At 37.6% G+C, this 22,500-nt stretch overlaps 2 protein-coding genes and 1 pseudogene across 3 annotated transcripts in view; 1 reads left to right on the top strand and 2 right to left on the bottom strand.

Moving 5' to 3' along the window:
- The window catches only part of LOC138052985 (syntaxin-binding protein 5-like), a 46,408-nt gene extending 29,994 nt beyond the window's left edge, over window positions 1-16,414 (bottom strand). The window contains exons 1-9 of one of the 2 annotated variants that reach the window (XM_068899625.1): window positions 16,223-16,414; window positions 16,002-16,099; window positions 15,379-15,460; window positions 11,552-11,652; window positions 9,483-9,617; window positions 6,128-6,191; window positions 2,893-2,976; window positions 1,378-1,501; window positions 190-256 (exon numbers count right to left, since the gene is read on the bottom strand). In XM_068899625.1, the coding sequence (XP_068755726.1) occupies window positions 190-256; window positions 1,378-1,501; window positions 2,893-2,976; window positions 6,128-6,191; window positions 9,483-9,617; window positions 11,552-11,652; window positions 15,379-15,460; window positions 16,002-16,099; window positions 16,223-16,342 (875 nt within the window). In that variant the 5' untranslated portion in view covers window positions 16,343-16,414. Of the gene's footprint in view, window positions 1-189; window positions 257-1,377; window positions 1,502-2,892; window positions 2,977-6,127; window positions 6,192-9,482; window positions 9,618-11,551; window positions 11,653-15,363; window positions 15,461-16,001; window positions 16,100-16,222 lie in introns of those variants that run through there. The other variant, XM_068899626.1, reaches the window with a different exon arrangement.
- An 821-nt stretch (window positions 16,415-17,235) lies between these two features.
- On the top strand, window positions 17,236-19,039 carry LOC138050782 (uncharacterized; annotated as a pseudogene).
- A 106-nt stretch (window positions 19,040-19,145) lies between these two features.
- On the bottom strand, window positions 19,146-21,180 carry LOC138050781 (uncharacterized). The gene is made up of 2 exons (XM_068897064.1): window positions 20,887-21,180; window positions 19,146-20,367 (listed from the first exon to the last, which is right to left on the bottom strand). Exons 1-2 carry the CDS (start codon window positions 21,006-21,008, stop codon window positions 19,146-19,148), a joined length of 1,344 nt encoding a protein of 447 aa, XP_068753165.1. The 5' UTR covers window positions 21,009-21,180.
- Between the last annotated feature and the right edge of the window lie 1,320 nt (window positions 21,181-22,500).

Here is a 22,500-nt window from a genome sequence, read left to right as displayed (position 1 = left end):
AGTGACAGGGTTAATTGAGCTGATCAAATATTTTTTCTCTTGACCCTATCAACTGCAATGATCATATTTCACAATCACCTTGACTTTTATTGTAGAAATACCAAATGAATCATTGTCATCAACAATGTACATACATGTAAGGTAGTCTTTGTATTTTTTGCTCCGGTAGTCATAAGAGAAAATACATACCCTGAACTTACAGCTAACCACTGAACTTTAAATATTGGTTGACATGGTCTCCCTTTATCTGATTTTGCTGGAGAAAGAACATTTCAATACACGAGTCAGGAATGGCAGCTCAGAAAACAATACCATGTAATAAACAACTTTAACTTCCCTTGCTCAGGACCGTACTAGGAAATATAGGCCCTCAGTTGTTTTAAATTGTACAGACTCAGCACAACTGCCATGACCTTGGGCCAATGTTCCCCCAGGAAGGCCTTCACGCCCAGTTAGTAAGAGGTTAATATTATTATTTTGACAACAGCCAGGACATAATTATTGCTTGTTATATAATTATCATCATGTCTGACCAGGGTCTTTGAATTGTAAGTTTTTAGCTACATGTACATTCACTGTTTGATTGCCAACCTGATTGCAATGTGAACTTTAAGCTGCAACAATTTAGTACTAGTTTATTGTAGCTTAAGTAGTGAGATCAGTCACTGAGTACACTTCTCCCGTCTGGGCAGTGCTACCATAATGCCTAGAAGATCTCTTAGAATCCATACCTCAAAGGAAAGCCTTCAGGACAATTTTTGGGGGAAAGACAGCTTAGCATTGGTGAGCCTAGACACAATTCAAACTTGTCAGGCACGTTGCTGCCTGTCAGAGGTTCATCATAAATGCGTGGCAACCATGCAGCCCATTTAATGCAATTTTGCTATTGAAACAATCGAAAGCACTGATGCAGGAAACGGAACAATTCCATAAAAGTGGAATTACTCATTGGAATTACTTTTGCAATCATTTCCTTTGTGTTATGAACCTACTGCATGCAAATACATATTATTTTGTGTGTTAAGACAACTCATGCGTAGAATAAGATGTTCGACTCGTACAATAAATTCGATGGTCAAATTAAACCTAAATTTGATATTTTCTGCGTAAACTCGCAGTTACTGTATCTTCCTACAAAATTAATTTGGGCCTCAGTCATTCAGTGTATTTGCTTTTATTAATGAACATCATCTGGTTCAGTACCAAACCGTAAAATTTAAAAGTGCTAGCGCCAAAGCTTGGACATGCGCAAAAGCGTGAAATTGTCCCTTTAAGTCTTCAGCTTTGTCTCTCAAGAACAACAACCTTCAGGGACGGGATCACTAAACCTTACAGCCAGTGTCTTTACAAACATGGTCACAGTTCGAAAAGACTCACTGTGTGGACTTAATGTCTCCACTGGTTTGTCACTGTTCTTCAGACTCCACACTGTCAAGGTACCATCAGTATGAGAGCACATGAACTGTTTGCCATCATTCAACCAGTGTGCCGAGACCACAGACTATGGATAAAATGAAGCAAGAGGAACATCATTGGTTGTGAGTGGTTGTGGAACATTGCATCATTGATTGCAGCATCATTGGTTGTACAAATTATGTCAGTAGGTGCCTCAAAAATTAACCTACATGTATGATTTTAATATTAGTTGCTTGACTTTAAGTTTAATTATTTTATTTCTGTACATTGTCCCCAATTACATGTAGTACCTCAGCACCTTAATTATACAGTTGACATTTAAATAAAGTTCATTCCTCATTGTGCAATTAAGGACAGTGCCTACTAGTTCAAAGGTATTTTTGCACAGTTTACTGAATATGCGGGAAAAGCAGATCTTAGCAAGTGTTATTGAAATCCAAAAAGAAAATTGGGGGTAACCACATATTTTTCGAGAATAATTAATAAACAATATTTGTAAAAAGCTTCAAAATACAAAGCAATGTATGGCGTTCTTTTCCAAATTGAAGCTTAATTATCTCTGAAAAATGCGTGGTTACCCCCAATTTTCTTTTTGGATACAAAGAGCACTTGCTAAGTTCTGCTTTCTCCCTATAGCTTTGAGCCGCGCAAAAATATCCCTGTAATGTAATAAGCACCACCCAGAGGAAATCCGAGTACATCGAAATGCACTGAACATATGCGCAATAACAATAAAAGGCACCGTCCTTAAACCTTAGGACATAATTAAGTGGCCCTGGCCTCCTTATTCCTCAGTTCTTTGTCCCCTTCACATTTTTTTGGTCTCTTCCCTCCCAGCCCCATTAGCATTCCAAAACTGTGAAAGCGATACTGGCTGGATAGCACGTGGAATGAAAATGACAGCAACAAAGTGCTCTGGGTGAGGTTGAAGTCTAATCATTATGGCAGCAAAAAAATTGAAATTATGATTGTGGATTATGGATCGATCGGCTCAGAATTAAATGTTCACAGAATAAGAGCATGTATAAGAGCATAAATGTTCATGAATAAGAGCATAAATGTTCACAGAATAAGAGCACCGTCAAAGGTGTCGTTACAAGCTGTTTCTACTCTATCTAAACAGAGTCATCACCTATGTTAAGTTGGAGTTAGAAGTTCATGAAAACATGGTTTATTCTATGCATCCCTGTAACTCACATTCTCTTATACATGTATATGTGATCACACAATAGCACAATGCACTATTACGGGAACCCTGGGCCCAGTTGTTCAAACAATGGATAGCACTATTTGCCGTATAAATCCCGTCTATCCAGTGGATAAGTCATAGCAAAACCAATTGCACTATCCCATGGATAGTGATTTATCCCGTGGATAGGACTATCCACCTTTTGAACAACTGGGGCCAGATTATTACATTACAAACTGAATTTGAAAAAAAACTCTTTCAGTGAACGGAAATTCAGTTTTCCCCACCTTTGAAGAAGTACATCTGTGTTCTACTGTTTTCCCTCTGAGGGACCAAACAACAATTATTCCAGATTCAAAACCTAAAAGCAACTGAACAAGGAAACAGAATTATCTTAACACAGCACAAAAACCTTTCAAACTGGTATATAAAAAGGAAAAGGGAAGTCTGTCTACCCAGGAAACCCACTGAGCCAGAGCATATCCTGGGATTCCGACTAGGGGTACATGACTGTATTTCTTCCTTCCTAATTGGTCCACCCCAAGGTTATGCCTTAGCACTATGAATTGCTGCTGCTGATTTATACTCTAACTTGTGTCAGGACAGACAGAGTGATATTACAGTGTCCAAGGAACACAAATGTGGAGACTTACCCAGGTTCACAACCTGGGCTAACAGTTTGGACATGACATGCCCTACACAAACCTGGCATACAATGATTAGAAAAGTCTGCAAATGGTTGATTGACATGCATGCAAGGCTGCTGCCTAAGAAAATTTTCCAGGAGCCCTTCGGGCTTCCAACATTAAAAGTTAGTAGGCAGAGCAGTGTTCTAGATAAGAGTCGGGTCTCGGGTCAATAACCCGACAAACAAGGCTTCCTGACCCGACAGATCAAATGTAAATATTCAGTATGATATTACAACAAAATTAAAAAAACCAAAGACGGAAGTTTCTTAGCGAAAAAGTACATTGTCTAACTCTGAAAGCGACGAACAACTTGACATCCCCAAAGTCGGCTGCGAAGGAGACTACTGTACATTCTTCCCTGTAGTTCATTCAATGTAAACAAGAACCTTGACACAAGGTGCTCACGTGTACCTGTGGTTGCCTACATGTGGCATGTGATCAATTTCTTCCTTTTGACAGAAAATCACGAGCTTCTCCTTGCTTCCTAGAAGTCAGAGGCTGCAGAAATTTTGCCATTTTTACGATTGATTGTCATTAAATCTTTTGCTGAGAATTCGAAATTCAGAGTTTTATAAAAACTATGTTATTTTTTTCTTCATCTGTCTTTTGGCTTGCCTTTTATTGTTAACTCCCAGCTTTTGTGATACTTTTTGGTGCAAACATAAAGCCAAAAAAAGTTTTTACCTGGCATCAGATTAGACTGAAAAGAAGAGGAATTATGAAGCGGAAACAACATGTTCAGTCCTTCCTTAGTGTGTAGAACAAAGGCTTGTTTAGTGCAACTGTAAGACATGCATGTCGTACAGGAAAACGCCGCCAGCGCAATTTGCAGTTAGATTTTTGTAGACCATTTCACTTAAAGAAGAAATAAGAGAGTCTTACTCAAGAGCATGTTTTGTTATAGCAAGCAAGCAAGCAGACTCTTCCATTGAAATGGCGCGCAGTTGAAATATATCCCCTATATTTCCGACCTATATTTCGTCCGCGCCATTTTCAAAGAGCCTGCTAGTTTTGTTATCTTTGCACTGAATTTATTACCAAAACTTAGAAAAGTAAAATTCAACGCGTGAACGTGTGAGCCAAAAGGCCACTGCTGGCACGACATCTGGGTGACCCCTCAGATAGTCTATATGAACCCCCACTTGAACAAGTTAACTGGAACGCTGGGCTGAGTCATTTTTTCAAGAACCCAGAATTAATTAATTCCAGCTGGGAACAAGTTTACAAGAAAGTGAGGATGAATCAAGTAAGGCACCCGTTCAGACTACTTGTTTAGAAATTTGGTTGCACGCACTCGCAAATAAGACGCCCCAGGTGAACGTTAGGGAGCAGCCTTGTGCATGTGTTAAGTAGGCTGGGTGTTACACTAAATGAATGTTAATAATTTATTTGCTAGCACTCAGCTTCCCTGGCTTTATAATTATTATTTAATATTTGTACTTCTAATTACATGTATTAGAAGTAAATAAAAAACTAGCTGCAGGAGTATATATCGTAGTTTAATTTTAAAAAAATCTTTGGTTAAAAAATGTTCAGACTACTGGTAGCTTGTTTTGTTTGCACTTGGAAAGATATAATCTCCTTTTTTCTCAAAGATCAAGGCTGCAAACTGCTTCTGCATTGCAATTTTAGCATTGACGACCTGCCCAACTACATTGTACCTTCCTAGTTTTTACAGGGAATGCCTTGTTAAACCCTTTCTGGCATGGAACAACTATAGTTTCTACATATTGGTGGTAAAACGGTCTTTTGTCACGAACTCTTTTCTAAGGGCATAGTAACTCTTGCTAATACATGTATCTTGACGAGCAATTATAGAAACCTAAAACTGTGGCAAAGGGATTCAATGCTAACGATTACTTCTTATTGCTTGGTATAGTCAACTCTCTTTCTCTAGCATGGAAAAAGCTTGTTAAGTCCAAAGACACAGGTACAGTTGAGATTCCATCTGACTCTCACAACACACAGTCTAACTTCACCCTTTGTCTTGAAGATGATGTGTTATCACTTGATGAATTAACCTCCTCTAAATTGTATTGGAAACTCGTTAAATTAATTCAGGTCCTCCTCCAGCATGCCCCAAATACACCACTTTGTTCCACGATCGAATTCTTGACTGGGAAAATTTCTAGGTACCTAATTTCTCATGTACAGTGTGACAGCAGAACAAGATTCTTCCAATACAAACTACTCAACCGCATAATTTACACTTCTAACAAATTGTTATACAAAATGAAATTAGTCGACTCGCTCCTCTTCTCTTTCTGCAAAAATTCTGACGAATCTCTCAAGCATCATTTTTGTCATTGCAGCTTTAGCGTGGCCTTCTGGGAGTCAATTGTTCTTTGGCTTAAGACATTACACATTGAATTCGATTGCGATTCTTTCAGCGACAAAAAAAGGAAAACTAAAAACTCACGATGGCAAGTGGAAGCCATTCCTTAGCGCTCTTTGATACAATGTGTAAAATTAAATAAATCCAAGTACTTAGTAAGTTACACAAGTTAAGTAAGTTATGTAACCTTTTGAGTGTCTGGATAAAGGATTTGTATGCGTAATAGTCTGTATGAAGGCTTCAATGTAGTAGTACACATGTATAGTCTATATATTGTACGTAAATAAACAAACAAATGTTTGTAAATAACCCCTTTCATATAAATGTACTGTAAGTGAACATAATGTAAATAATGATTGTAGTAATGTGTTACAAGGTTAGCATGTAGTGTGTGTGTTCTCCAAAAAAAAAAAATCTGAAACAAAAATAAACTAGTTTGAAAAACTTTTAATCAACGAAAATTTTTAACATGATAATATATTAATTATTGTATCATACCTTATTTGGGTCCACAGGATTTCCACTAATATGTACAACAGGACCTGGATGAGTTTTACATTTTCTGGCAAAAAAAGTCAAAGTCACAAACACTAGTAAACAATGCAATAGTAGATGATGTATGAATGCAGAACTTAAGACAATAAACAATCAGTGACAAAACATGTCACTCCCAGATCCACCAATCAACCCTTCTCCCAAAGTAATAATTATATAGATTTAGCCATACCTAAAAGTGGAGGTGGATATTTATCAGTAAATAATTATATACCAGTATAAACTATCCACCTCTAGCACCTCCACTTCGGTGAATAGTTGCTAAGTATCGAACAACAGACTAAAAATGCAAGAGCTAAGACGACGAAAAATGTGAAGCTACATGTACTCATTGAATTCCTGAGAGAAAACAGTTGAGCAAAGAAATCCTGAAGACATCAAAGCCAAAGAATTGAACGAATATCAGCAGCCTTTAATAGTGTGAAGGACAATGAACCTTCAAGTCTTCAAGGTCTGCATCGACATTTGAAAGAAAACGAATTAAACACATAATTATTTGACTCTTCAGATGAAGACAACAGTCCGCCTTTGGCACAGCAGATTCAGTTTTGTTGAAAAGTCAAGTGTACTTACTTTTATCGAGCTTTTCCTTGTTTTTATATTTCTTGCATGAATACTTACAAAAAACTAATTCATTGTTATGAAATTATCAAGAGGTAAGCTTACTTGATTCAACATTCAATTCTGCATTTACTTTTTATTAATTACATGTACTAGGTATTTCAAGCATTCATGTAACTTGTAAGGTACTTATTTTAAGATTAAACAGCTTTTTGTAAAAGCGATTTAATAAAATGTGAATAAATTGTCTTAAGTTTGTAGTATAGAAAATCTCAGTATGTATAATTATAATAAACAAACTTCACCATGAAAGTGCTTTTGTACGGTACTTACCAGTAGTACGCACTTTCCGTGAAGAAATCTATGTACATGCATAATCACTGTGTCACTATTAATGGAGGGGAAGTTGTGTTCAATTTGTGACAGATGTGTTTAATTAATAGTTCAACATTATTAGTCGGGCGACCGACTCTAGGTTTACCCGTGTATTTCTTCGCAAATGTCCGTCACGTGCAATGGGCAATACCGCAGATATGTAGTGAAGGCTCAATGTTCATTTCGCTTCATTTTCATTTCTCTTCGATAACCTCAGAAGTGATTCTCTGCGATGGTAGGCATACATGAATGATTTCAGGAATGGCAGAAGCGAGTTACGGTGTTAGGTCCAATACGCTCAAACCACTTACAGACTGTTCGTGGTAGACCCACATCAAAACATGAAAATGAGCGTCCATTTCGAAAGTCGTTGTTCCGCGAACTCTTGCTTGGCAAATATCTCAAATGTTGCTACAAGCTCTTACAAGTTCTAAAGAGATCAGTTGAGCAGTCATTGAGTACAAAATATGTGCAAACTATGACTAGCAATGACAGAAGTACATTAAGGAAATTTACCCGAAATTTTGACGCTGATATTTCTGATATTTGATAATCAACATAATGCCACGGAGGACAACAACAACAACAAGAAAGCCGTCACTTACCGAAGCGAAGATGCAAGTAACTTCTTTAATTTTATGACTGTCATGATCATTATTTCATATATTTTGTACAATGTATCAAGTGGATTATCACTTCTATCAATTTCTCCTTGTACTGCATTAGTTTTCTGTGTAATCATGTACGTTCGCGTGTTGTATACGATTGCGTTACCAACACGAGCAATGTTGAATGTCCTGGGAAAATGTGATGTATTAGGGGAGGCAATGCAGCCATTTGTACATCATCAACATGATGGCGTAGTGAAATTAAAATAGAGAGAGGAATTGAGATCTCGTTATGGTAAATTTGTTTATTGGAATCATAACCGTGTTGTACGTGAATGCCATGTGTCGAGATGTCGTGATCGCGAAGCAAGTAGGATTCCTGTGAAGAAGCTGAAACGTCTGTCGCAGAAAAGCAGAAAACGGAGGGTATTTGTGTGGAAAAAGATTGTTAAGATCACTTCTTTGCCGTCAAAACTTCATGGTTACATCAAACAATTTCGTCAAACAGTAAATCTGAAGAAATATCAAGTATTGTACACATGCTGTGGACCAATGAGTTTGTACAAGAATGCATGGTGATCATAGACGATGCTGTGCTGAAATAAATCTATGTAATGACATAGAAACAAATCCTGGGCCTCCGATGAATGATATTGATTGCTATGTCTGAGAACAATTACCAGCTTAATTATAGTGAAAGCGACACAGATAATCTACATAACAGTGATTCAATAATTGAGGGATATCAGTACAGTATACCTATAGACAGTGCATTTGAATCGCCCTTGTCACAAAATTATTCTTCATTTATTCTGACAATAGGATGTATTGGTGTTAGTATCTATCATACTGATAATGGGAGTTATAAGATTTTTGATTCTCATGCAAGAGATGAATATGGTAGAAGCCATCCCCAAGGTACATGTGTACTATTAGAAGTACCATCCATTCAGGACTTAGTACAGTATTTCCAGGCTATACACTCACTTGGTGACAATTATGAACTCAGGAGTTATATAACTCTGAACTCAGAGGGCTGCATATTAGTACATATGAAATAACTGCAGTGAACAGTGTTAGAGAACAATGCAACTGCACTTGTAAACAATGCTGTGCTGTAGGGCTTTATACAAAGTGTTACGCAACAGCAAAGTCTTGTAGTTATTGGAAATCCCAAACGTTATGTTGCATTGCTGACCAAGGAATGAGCTCACAAGTGCAGATTTACCCAAGAGTCTTGATATTGGTGAAGTTTATGGTAGTAATGGTAATGAATTTATATAGCGCATTTTCTATTGGCATATTCAAATGCGCTTTACAAGAAAGTGATCTATGGGTGAGATCGGACATCAAGTCAACAATGTTTTCATGACGAAATGCATGTTGTTTTTGCCAGTGTGATTACAAATTTCGTGATCTTTCTTTGAGACATGCTCATCTTTCCATGTATTAAACATCTTTTTTTAGAACTACCACTCAACGCTCATGATCCCTAGCAGCACACGTGTCGCCACAGCCCGACTTACGATCCTAGATCGTCTTGTTTTGTCTTATAATCACACCACATCTCCCATTGACCAAAATCAGGAAATCCCCAGCCTTGTATGGTGCAATCAAAACTCACAATTTGAACATACTGTAGGTTTGGTTTGAATTCTAATATGATTTTATTGAGATCCAAATTATCACCCCCTTTTTAGATAATAATTATTTATCATCAATATTAATTTTACCAAACTTTGCAGTGCACTTACATTTCAATCGCCTTATTCCAATTTATTGTGTATCCTGATAACTGAAAACTTTCAATATTTACAACATGAACATTTCCTCTCTCTGTACCAACAAAGAGCCATTTTGATGAGAAAGGTAGATGCATACAAGTTAATCTGTAAACAAAAAAAGTTCATTAATTACATTTTATCAACAGACATTTGAAACTGGCAACTCTGTTGACTTTGTATAAAGACTAGATACTATGGACCATTCTTTGCTTGTTCTTGAGACTTAAAGACTTCTGCTCTCTCCCACTTACTGCAAAAATCTTATATCGACAAGTTGTCAAAAAAAGGCTGTTATAACCTGGATTCAGTTTCGTTCTCAAGTGCCTTGATTGGTTAAGGTTTCAAGTGGAAATGATGAATTTATCAGCCAATTGCAACCTTATTGCAGCTCCATCGTTTTTAGGATTAAGTTCCATTGTTTCCATTGTATACTTTTTCCACCTATTGTTTCCTGGACCAAAAACAAAGGCTGGATCCGGATCAACTCAGATTGTTCACTTTGGAGGATTGGATTGACATGAAAAAAAGTGAGGCCTCAAGAAATCACTCTAGCCCAATCTGAGGTGAGCAAGAACTCATTAAGCCTCCTATGAATACCGAAGTGGTCTTCATATTATGCCGAATTTTTTCAAAAGTACTCTTAATCCGATCTGTTTTTTTGATAGCTAAATTTTCAGTGTCCACCTTCATCAAAGCTACGACGATCATTTTTGCTTGCACTACAAGCTTTCATTATTTAACTTTAAATTAATGGTACGTTAGCACAAGGAAGCAGTTTCCTCTCATTTACAGTGTCGCTGTCCAAAGTGGAAACGCTTCTCTCGCGTTTAGCTTAGAGCACTAGCAATAAAGATCATTATAGCTCTCACTGATGAAGGTGGACAAAAGCCACCAAAGTGTTGAACCATACTTCTGAAAAATGACTACTACTGATCGCAATACTGGAAGCAGTATTTTGCTGACATGTTTAAATTTTGTTTTGTGTCATGTTGTTGCTTCAATTCGTTCTTGGTTTGAATTTTTAAAACAAGTTTGTTTTGATGTTCCATTTTATCAGACTGCTGCAGCAGCCAAAAAAGCAACAATTCAAACCAAAAGAATAATCATATGAACAATACAAACCTCTACTTAACCATTCTTGCGATATTAAGATACTTTTGTAGTATCAGTTACCTAACCCTAACATACTTAGAATACTTGCAAAATATCAAAGAACTGTGGATAATAATATACTTTTTAGAGATGTACATAATATCTTGGGTTCGTAATATCGCTGAGTATTTTTATAAGTTGTACTGTATTTTGACGAGCCCGTTAAGCAGGTCAAAACACAAACAACGAGTAGAAATACTCAGCAATACTACGCACCCAAACATCTAATAAGCTATTTATTATCCAACTTTTTTTGCACTAAATTTCTAGCAAGTGAATTGTAAACAACTGAGAATGTGCAACTAAACTAAAGCAACTAAACTAGTCAAACTGGTACAATAACCAAGTGTACAAATAACTAACTGTACAATATCATGGACTATTTGTACTTGTTTTGTACATTTTTTGTACAACAACTAATACAGTTGGATAAGAAATAACTGTATTCCCTGTACATACTCAAAATAAGGAGAGGTACTGCAACAGTTCTTAACATACAGTATTTAAATAATCACTTCATCTCGCTATGAAAATAAAACAACGATATTGATTTACCAAAAATAATATACATACTGGTACAGGTAAAAAAAAGAGTCTTGTAATCTACATTTAGTCAAATTTAATACTTGTCTTCTACTTGATACTGATATTCTGCAATACAACATTTCACGTAATAGACCACGTTCGATGTATTAAAATTCAGCTTGGTAGCGAGGGCTAGAGGACACACACAAATGAAACTGAATGAACATGTTTATTCATTTCTTTTGTTTGTGTCCTCTTAGCCTCACTATCAAGCTGAATTTAATATATCAAAAGTGGTCTATTCCTGTTGTGCCATCAATATCATTTTACTCGAAAACAAACTGTCGGAAAATCAGACTTACTTTTCCCTATTGAACCTTAATGATTGCACAAGGGCAGGTTGTGCTTGTCGTAAATTCCACAAATGAACATAGTCATCATCACAAAGACTTATTAAAGCTCCCTGTTGAAAAGAAATCCACAGTATGTTGGGGGCCGGTCATTAATATATATTATGTAGAGGGGAGGGAGGGAAAAATAATGTTGGAAAGATCAAAATTTCTGTAAGGTCCCCCCCTCCCCTTTTCCAGGCCATGTAAATAGCAAGTGACCCCCCCTTCTTTATTCAATATTTACAAGATGACTCCTCCCTGACCTCATATTCTCCTCTTACATGCTTTAAGTAATAATTATTATTAAAATGCAAGTGACATGTACATGTACACTAACAATAATTTGATGATTAGTTAGTTTGCATAATGGAGTTTAGAGTACAAACAGAATTTCTGTAAAATACAAATCACTATTAAAGTTGTACAAAAAAGAAACAATAGAATTAACATAAAATTGTATGATTAAGCATTACTGTTTCACATACTGTTTGCACTCTACTACAGTCGAAGTTCTTGTAAGCAACCACCCAAGGAATTTGAAAAAGTGGTCCCAACTAGTCAAGAGCTACCAAAATAATAAATAATAGAGGATGGTCGCTTACAAGAGCTTTCAGCAAAAGTCTCTAATAAGGATTTTTAAATTCTCATTGATGGTACAGAAATAAAGCCCTGGCCGAACGAGAGCGAGAGTTGATGAGAGTTGAAACTCTTAAGAGCTCACAAGAGTCGATGAGAGTCATCGAGAGTTGGCCAAACGAGAGCAAGAGTTGACAAGAGTTTGTCAAGAGGCAAGTTCCAGAGAGCCTGGGAACCCCCCCGGGAAAAGTCTTTCTGACATAAATATGGTGACTAGCCTGCCAGTACATTCAGAATTTATAGCCAGTCCAGTAAAATGATTTTGTGCGCAAACAAGCTTCTTCATGTTTATTTCTAATGCTTATGTTTTTTGACTGTTACTTCCCTATTGTGATAGTTTTTGGAGGAAACATTCCAGAAACAAGGTCTTGCCTCGTATAAGTCAATTTGTGCAAAACATTCCTTGTGACTCCACTTTTCTAAACAGCCTTGGCGTTGTCCTTTCGGTTGTCCTTGGTCTCCGAATCCGATGCCACATTATCTCAGCTCGCTGGAAAAAAACAGTTATTGCTGACTGCAAAACTCTCTCTTAAACTCTCGTGCATGGTCAATGGAGACAAAACTCTCGACGACTCTCATAAAAAGTTTGAGCAGGTTCAAATTTGACGAGACTAGACGAGAAAAGATGAGAGTTCCTGGCCAAACGAGAGCGAGACTTCTAACTCTCGCCAACTCTCACTCTCGTTTGGCCAGGGCTTAAATGGAACTTCTTTATTCTCCCTGACATCTGCCAAAATATCGTTACGAAAAATTACCAGCCAAAACACTCAAAGCCCGCCTTGAAGTGCGAGGCTACCCTAAGAAGTCAGCCCTCAAACAAAAAGCCAAAACCAGCGAGAAATTTAGTACGATTTATCACAACATACAACATGTCAAGTCTTCAAGCAATATTGACGTGCAACTCAAGTTTCATTGAAAACCAGCCAGTCATGTACAAGAGGGGTAAATCGCTCAAGCACATGCCCGTTAAAGCAAGGTTTCATAATTATATTATTATCTGTGCCAAATACTCACAAATTTAAAGGGAGACTGTGCATGTCTGTCCCATTCTTTCAAATACTAAGTGCAGTGGGTTGTGTTTTTATTTATAGTGTTGACATACTGTACATAGATGAGACTCTGAGTGGTTGCTTACAATTGCTTAAAAACAATGGGAAAGTCCAGTTGGGTAATTCCAAAACTGGTCACGGTCAATTACGGGAACAGTCGCTAACCAGAGCTTTTAATTAGAGATTTTAAGAGACATTTAAAACGAGGATTTACTATAGTGGTCATAACTAGAGCTGGTCGCTTACAAGAGTGGTTGCAGTGAGAGCTTAGACTGTATTAATTATTTTAACTGTTTTACCCACCTTGGCCAATAAACCACTTCCATAAATGGCAACCACATTTACATTCTTTTGTATTTATGTTAATAACCTACTGCCCAGTATTTTAAAACATATAGTCTTTTGAAATTTGCTCATACAGCTGTAATAGCGAGGCTAGAAAGGCTTATTAGCAGCATTAAAACAAAAGAATATTTAATTTGGCCGCCATTATGAAAGAGGTCTATTGGATCCCTCTTAAAATATACCTCAAACTACTGACCCCCCTAAACTTTTTTTAGCCCACTCCCTCCCCTCCCCCACTAGCTAATTTGAAATAGCCTTAAGCTCCCATTCTTTTTTCCCTTCCCCTAAAAATAAATAATGACTCCCTAAAGCCATTCCTTTTATAAAGTTCACTTTTTCACTTCCGGCAAATAGCCCAACCCCTGGTTGTATTCTTGTTTTTATGGCCCTAATTCATTTTGAGGCCCTTCAAGCTAATCCAGCCACGCCAACCACTATACACTATATTATTTTATGCAATAGAGGACTTTTTCACATCTACAGAGCCTCATCTAAAGACAAGGGGAGGTTGGGAGAATTCCAGACAGTTTTGCATAACAGTAATGTGAGAATTCTCTGAACTCCACGAGTGTTTACTAGATGAGGCTAATGTAAACACTGGAAAAAGCCCTCTATTGCTTCCCAAAAATAATTCGACAAATGAAGCAAAATGCTGGTTTTTTAAATTTTTGATTAAAACAGATTTTCTTGATACACGCTCATATTTCCTAGCAGCCAATCAAAACCACGTCTGACAACACATAACCAATCAAAATTCATGTGATGTAGCCAGTGTGTGTACTATATTATTTTACAAATCTTGTAGCAGGAAGCACTCTTAAGGAAGGATACTTGCATTTGTTTTTGCAATGAGTTCCTGGACATTTTCCTGGCTCTCCGGGGAAAGTAATGATTAAAAAAAAAGACTCTGAGGTACCCACCTCTATGTAAACAAGGACTTACTAGTATATGTAATCTCATGGGCCCAAGAGCAATAATTAATGACTAATTTCACATGTATTTTCAAAGTTTCACAAAATTGCTCAAGTGGTGAACCAACTAGGGCAATTTTGAAAACTTTGAAACTTATACAAGTGAAATTGATAATACTAATTATTATTAATTTTGAAAGACATGCTCTGGGGGCAAATTAATATGTATTTGCCCCCTGGGCATCCCAAAATAGCTATTTGAGACAATAGAAATCAAAATAGCTGCTGTATCTGCAAAAAGGCCTATTGTGCAAGGACACATTGCAATATTACTGCATGTTTATCACATAAAGGGCAAAATTACGGAGGGAAGCTTGTTCAATGATGCGACAAACAACAATCAACTTAGCACGCTATTATTCAGTGAAAGTTCAATTCAATAAATCATTGCTGTCAACAGAAATAGTGCTTGAAATATATTTTATATGTGGACCACAGGCATTTAATGAGTCAGAAACTGGAAGAAGATTCAATATTATTGTAACTTTGCATGCTCTGGATAAGTAATTGTTATACCAATCATGATCAAGTACTCATGCTCTCTTGATTACAACAAGTGCCCTTGTGATTAAGACAAAAAATGCCCTCCACCTCAGCCAATGAGCATCCAGTAATTTTTTCCGTGTATGTGATAAGTACGTAAATCAAATCAACATTAAATAAAATCCACTGGATCTTATATAACTCATATCTACATTTTTCTGAGACATGAACATAAATTATGACCAAAGAAACAGAATAAAAATGCAACTCTGGCATATCTGAGTTATATATGACTAACCTATGTTTTTCTCACCTCATTTATGAGGAAGATAAGCGCTTTAACTGCTGCACAACTTTCATGCTGAACATGACATTCGACACCAGGTTTACCCAAGCTGTAAGTTGGAGACACCGATTAAGGACAAACATCTGTTGTCTTTTTATTGGATACCAATGTCATAAACAAGAATCCGGATTCAAAAAAAGATTTAAAATCTCGAGGCTACTGCATCAGCACCAAGTTTTCCTATTTTAGCTTCAGACTATTTTAAACCACGTCACCAAATCGTCAACAAATTTAAACGGTTTATGATGTAATCCTGTTATTGTTTGCTTTATAGACCTCCAGAAAATAAATACAATTAAATAATTTTGACAACTAGAGCTATCGAAATATGTAGATATGTTTTTATTTGGGTACAGTATGTCCCTAAAATCAATATCGCTAAATGAATTCAAATACATAGGACCCAAATTCAACAAAGAGGATTAAAACTAACCAGGCCACTTTGCAAGAAGTTTGCATGCAGTAACACGACCTACCACAGGACATCGATTTATACAAAATATTAAAATAAGCCTTACAGTTTTAGGAGAATTTCTATAAACCATTAGTTTACGTATCTGCTAAGTCACGGGTAATTTTTTCAAGGATACATTCGGATAGAACCGTCGAAGGCTCCTACAGCCAAAATACTCTGAACAGGATCATATGCGAGACAAGTTGGCTGGAAGGGAAATCCATACCGGGAAGTCTGTGCAGATTGAAACAATTAGCCACAGAACAGTTTGTAAATCGATTTAGCCATAACAAACGTCCGTAGGTGTTCCATTATTGAGTCGGTCACGATCGAAAAGACAACAAGTCATGCACAAACCTTGGTGAAAACGAAATCTTCTGCCCTCAATCGATCTGTAATCACCGGATCTTCTCGACTACTGTTGTTGAATATTTTCCCCCCATGCCCATGACGAACCACTTTGCTGAATCTTTTCATTGATCCACTAGCAAATGGGCATTTTTTGTTGCCATATACTCCCCTTCTCAGTGTTGTGAATTGGCTCAAGCTGCTCTCAAAGGTTTATGGGATGTTTCTGTTCATACCAGGACCCGGATGCTGAAGCCCCAAGGGAAATAAAATCGTGCTAGGACGCCATGAATTTGTTTAAAAGTAGATTCACAAATTACCCTCTTGAAACGAAAAGGCTAAAGGTAGCCTATAACCTGGCCAACTTCAGACAGCCATCACGTCACCTTTATCACTGGCTCCTTTTCATGTGTCTTCAACGCATATCAATTCGTTCTGCCAGCCGCAGAAGATCGCAGAAAATACGTTCCTTTATTAGCAATGTGAGCTTCTTACTATCAAGCATTAGTATAATTGCATAGGTGATTAGTGAAAATTTTCTGCGCTGATTGGTTGCCGTTGAGGTGATTATTACGCTAAAATCACCGAAGAAGTTTTCCGCTATGTAATTATACTAAAACAATTATTCACCGATATTCTCCTCGATATTCACCTCGCCTTCTTTTGGCGAATAATTGTTAAGTAATGTACACAGAGACAGTGGGCATTCACATTCCCGGAGCTATATATATGATAACTAGTGCAGGAATTTTCTATGACCTCGCTGCGAATTACATCGGTTGGGGGTAGTCTGCAGGTTAAGGTTTGCGGTCTAAAGTCTGCGTTTGAAAGACATGGGGTAAAAAGTATGAGAACAGTTAGTTTTGTTTGTACGAGAAATTTTGAGAGAAATTTATATCGCAAAGCGAGCAGCGAGAGGATTTGGGGGTGCCTAAAGAAGCCACACGAAACCCTAACTGGTGGAGTTGCTCGTAGGCTGTCTTGTTTAATTTGTCAAGCAAGTACCAAACTTGCAATAGAGTACTAAAGCAGTTACGTCACGCATCCATGGCAACCAAATTTTCTGTTCTAAACAAACGCACGGGAAGCAAGATGTCGGTGCTGACAATTGCGTCCCTGCTTTCTTTCTTCGAAAATGAGAATAAATCCGTTTCAAGAGGTGAAAATCACTTCAAATCAAACCATGTGGAAAGCTTTAGTGCAAGTCAAGGTGTTTTGAAGGGACAAGTTCACGCTAGTATGAAGAAAAAAGTGTATAATGTGACGGTAAGTGAAATGCGGTAAATGGCCAACATTGAGCAGAAAGCTTATAGAAAACTACTGTTAAACTTTGTGTATTATAATTTTCTTTTTAGATATACCTTGACCAAAACAATGCGATTAAATCGAGCGAGTGCGAGTGTCCTCGGGGAGTTTATAAATGCAGCCATGCTGCAGCTCTGTTCATCTACGGAATTTATAAGTGGAGTCGGACTGATGTTGAGTGTTCATGGAAAAAACGGAATGCACCTGATATTTCTCGGAAATCTATTGCTGAAATGTTTCCTCCAGCAAAGCCAGGATATACAGCCTTACTCCGACAACCAAATCAAGGAGATCGAGAAGCGCTGTATTCAGAGCTCCGAGCGTATGGAAAGTTCACTGGCCTATGCTGGCTGTTAAGCCCTGAGCCAAAACAACTGGGGGATCTACCTGTCTCAACAGTGGAAGAGGTTATTTTTTCCGAAGAATTTCTCACCTTATCTACTGCTGCTGAACAACTTGAGTTTATCAAACGAAAATTAAAGGTAGAGCAAGAAATTGTAAATCAAATCAGTTCTTTAACTGTCGGTCAGCGAAACAATCCCTCCTGGCATTTAGTCAGGAAGGGGCGTTTGACTGCAAGTAATTTTGGCTCCGTCATCAATGCTAAGAGGGTCACCCCATCCCTTATTAAGCGTCTCTTGGGAGAATATGACATTTCACGTGTCAAAGCTGTGGCATGGGGAGTCACAAATGAGGCTGAAGCCATCAAAACATTTACTGCCAAAACCCATCTTGAAGTTGCTGAGACAGGGGTGTGGCTTGACGAATCAGGCGTTCTTGGAGCTTCCCTGATGGATTCGTGGGTGAAGACCATGTTCTAGAGGCGAAGTGTTCCTATACCTTCAGAAATGCGAGTATTGAGGAAGCTTTGAAAAGTGAGACATTTTGTCTGGAGCAAAAAGAGGACGGGTCATACTCGCTAAAAAGGAATCATGTCTACTGGCACCAAGTGCAAGGGCAAATGTACTTAGCCAAACGAAATTATTGTTATTTTGTTGTTTGGACAAATAACTGGTGTGTCATTATTGAAATCAAGAAGGATCCATCCTGGGAAGAAAACCTTACCAGACTAAGGGAATTTTACTTTAAACACCTCTTTCCCAAAATTGTTGAGGGAGAACTATAGTTTGTAGAATTATTGCAAGGTTTAAATCCAGCCGGAAGTTTGTACCCTGTTCCCATTTTACAAGTTTAATACTGAAACAATAACAAGTACAGCAACCTTCCATGCTCAGTAATGAAACCAAAACCATTTTTATTCAGAGAATTATCAAATATTCTTGATGTTGTGTTTCCTAAAACATTTAAGATTAGAGTTGCAATTGTTTACAGCTGAAAATGCTGGCTCTACTGCATAATATGTGACTTCAGACAAATGTTCTATTATTTTGTTACTATTCTACACATTACAAAAATAGAGAATGCCCCCTTATTTTCTAAACATAAAGGTCAAATAGATGGGCTTAATCTGCCTTGTTGAAATTTAAAGTTGATCCTCAGGCTTAAAGAAAACAAAAGCAATACATCAAGGTTGATTGATTGTCTTATTCCCCTAAGCATCAAAGCTACATGTTAATCAATAATACTCTCTCAATTTTCCCACTACATGCACGTCCTTACTCAAATTCTACCCTTCACATCCTTCCTTTATCAGTGGAAACTGAAGATTTACAAGGGCAGCACAGACTTGAAATACTTTGTCAGCATAACATCTTAATTTGGGGGGTATAAAGTTTAGTATCTTAAAATCCTTCAGCCGTGCATTAGCCCTTTCGACGTGAATTCTGCATTTTGCAATGTTTTTAGTGGCCCTTATCTCACTGGCAGTGAATTTTCCATTCTCTAAGAAGGGAGGAATATTTACAGAAACACCCTTTGGGACAATGTCCTGAATCAAGAACCCCTTGTCTGCAAGGATCAGGTCACCATTTGCCATATGGTTCATTAGACCTGACTGTTTGACAATTTCCTTATCCGAAATTGATCCTGGATACAGTTTACTTACATATGTTATAACTGCATTGGGCGCCACCCCGACTAAAACTTTAAAAGAATTCATGCCCCGGTAGCTTGAATATGTCTCATTCTGTTGACTCATAAGACTGGGTGCTGCAATTTCAATATCTGTACAGTCAATGACTATTCTACAGCTAGTAAACATTGAAAAGGACGAAGGAGAGCATAATTTGTTTTTCTCCCTAGAAGGGATAGTGGTCATCAAATCATCAAATAAGATATGGTGTAAAACATGAATAAATGTTGTAACTACATTTGAAATGGTAGCAACACTACAAGAGAATAACTGAGCTATGTGGAGATTAGTATAGTTTTGTCTCAGTTTCATGAGGGTGATTAAAATTTGATCTTCAAAAATAATTGACTCCACTCTCCAACCTGCATAGTATGACAAAGAATCCTTAAATCTAGAGGCATAATTTACCACAATCTGGAAAACTTCTTTTGTTGGTAGTCCAGTTTCCATACGAAGAATATCTGTGGTAAGAGTTGATGCAGAATAATGTGTTCTCTGGTACTGTGCAGTTTCTCTCTGCTGCTCAAGTTCCCTCTTTGCAAGGTCAAGTTCGGCTTCAAGAATAACCTGGTTTGTTGAGGGTTTTTCTTGCAAGGGAGGTGCCTCCTCTTCCATTTTGTCCCGAATGGCCTGCACCATGTCATGTACACTGCTGTGTGTAGTACTACTCTGTTTTTTCTTTTTTCGAGGAAATCCTTCTGATGGAAACAACTTGTCAGCATTACGTGTGTAAATTTCTGGGCCGGCACTCTTTTTCCCATCTCTGAAGTGACAACTGCATATTCTGGAGTGATTCCCTGGTTCCCTGTCTTTTCTTCTGTAAGTTTATATAAAAAAAATAAGCTCACTAAGTAGAACTAGTTAGTCACTTTTACAGTACTGTGCAACATCTAAAGCTATTATAAACGAGAGTTCTAATATTGTTTATTTAAAATTAGCAACAGTATCGCCTACAAAATGATGAACTAGAACAAAGTAAAATTCCCCTTCGTCAAACTGCCAAGGGAAATGATATTTCTTCCTTTGAGAATGCAGTCGTTCGTGATGAACTGTAGTAAACAGTTTCCAAGTTAAAGCATGAATGAATGAATGTATGTATTTATAGTCTACTGAGTTTTTCAAGCATATCATGGGAGTAATTCACTGATCACAGCTGTTTTCCTTTTCACCAGAACAAATGCACGAATATTATTTAAGATACTATCGCAAAGACTTTGTGAGATACCAGTCCTTGAAAGAAATCACAGATCAAAACACGAGCCAAACACCAAAACGCCGCGAAAGCGCCACTTAATTGATAACACAAGATCTAGGACAAACCATAAATTAACCTTACCTTATTAATCGAATCCAGCGTTGGTACTCCTCCTTTTTCTTTATTTTATGTGGAAACCCATAGAATTTACAAGTATGTGATTCGGAATGATGATCACAGCCCGGAGCAAAGCAGTGAACCATCACGATCTTTCACCTCTAACACCTCGGCTCTTTGTCTGCTCAGTTGACGATTGGGATCTTCTTTCAAACGAATAAATATTCGTCTACGTCATCCAAAGTTCCAAAAAAAATTACAGTTCAATCAATAAGGGAAACTGTAAAAATAAAGACCGCAAAACTGGAAAGGAGTCGAAAGCCACGCTTAACGCGCTTGTAATGCTATGCTTGGCAAACTTTGTTTAGAACAGAAAATTTGGTTGCCATGGAAGCATGACGTCACACTTTAGTACTCTATGTATACAGCTGTTTCTTCCTTATAAAGTATTTACTGGTCACCTAGACAGTAACATCTTCGTCAAGCTTCCAGCTTCCTTGATAGAAAGGTGAAGTAGATGGGCCAGCAGAAGTGGCCGCTTGGCGTGATGTCTGTAAAAAGGCTTGTTGGGTGTGTGAGGCCACCTAAGCTGAAGCAGACAAAAGTCAAAAAGGGACTTTGCCGAGTTCTGGAACATGTCAAGTGGTTTTTGATAGAATGGAAACAAAAACTGTGCGAGGTATTAGCCACAGTGCAGCAACGGAATCAGTTTTTGTTCAGTGTGTTGGGTGCTGTTAGTTACCTCAATTATCAGGGCGTTGAAATTTTTAACCACCCTCCTCTTTATAGTTTTGAACTTAAGTTAAATTTTAAAGGGAATTTCACCTTTCATCATTCAAAACGTTTGTTTGCACATTGAATGGCCTTTTCCGGATTGACACCGTCTCCTTCTCTCTTTAAAGTGCCCCTGTGATCAAAAAAACCACTTCCTTTTTTCCTTCAGATTTTGAAAGTGTGTTTGCTTAACACCTGACTGGCAAAATTTTGAGCTTTGATTTTTATCCAAAGGCCGTTCACTTTGCGTGTAAGTTTTGGATTTCACGGTCCGCCATTACTCGCGTTCAAAACTGACCGATTGGACCTCAGAGGGTTGGATCCAGGGAAAGGTGACGTCAGAGTCTCACTAGCTTAAAATTTCAGAGTGTGAACGCAGCTTATTATATATGCAAAGCGTCAGTTTAAAAGTCTGAAAGCCGAAAACCCCCGTGCTGCATATTAATTCTGCGGCGTACACACGTATTGCATTCTTAAACTAGTGAGCCTTTGACTTCATTTTCTCCTCGATCCAGCTCTCTCAAGAACATAATGTTAGTTATGGCGGACCATTAAATAAAAAAAATTACAGTTAAAATAAAGAGGTGCCTTTTTGAAATCAAGGCTTAAAACGTGGGTCACTTAGTGTTTTGTTAACATAGTTTTGAAATCCAAAGAAAAATATGAATTGATTTTTTGGTCACAGGGGCACTTTAACTGCAATAAAGAAGGACAATTTCAAAGTCCGGTATCGCGTTTTTATCACCTCAATCTCGGTATGCTGTTTTTGGCCTCTTTGGACAACGGTACTTTGTAAAAACCAATGTTCTCGGTTTCTCTTTATTTCAGAAAAACTGAAGACCTAAGCTCAGTAAGCTCATTTCA

Source organism: Montipora capricornis, chromosome 6 (genome assembly GCF_036669925.1).
Source record: "Montipora capricornis isolate CH-2021 chromosome 6, ASM3666992v2, whole genome shotgun sequence".
Taxonomy (NCBI): Eukaryota; Metazoa; Cnidaria; class Anthozoa; order Scleractinia; family Acroporidae; genus Montipora; species Montipora capricornis.
Note: the sequence above shows the minus strand (reverse complement) of the source record. Positions and strands in the feature narration are given on the sequence as shown.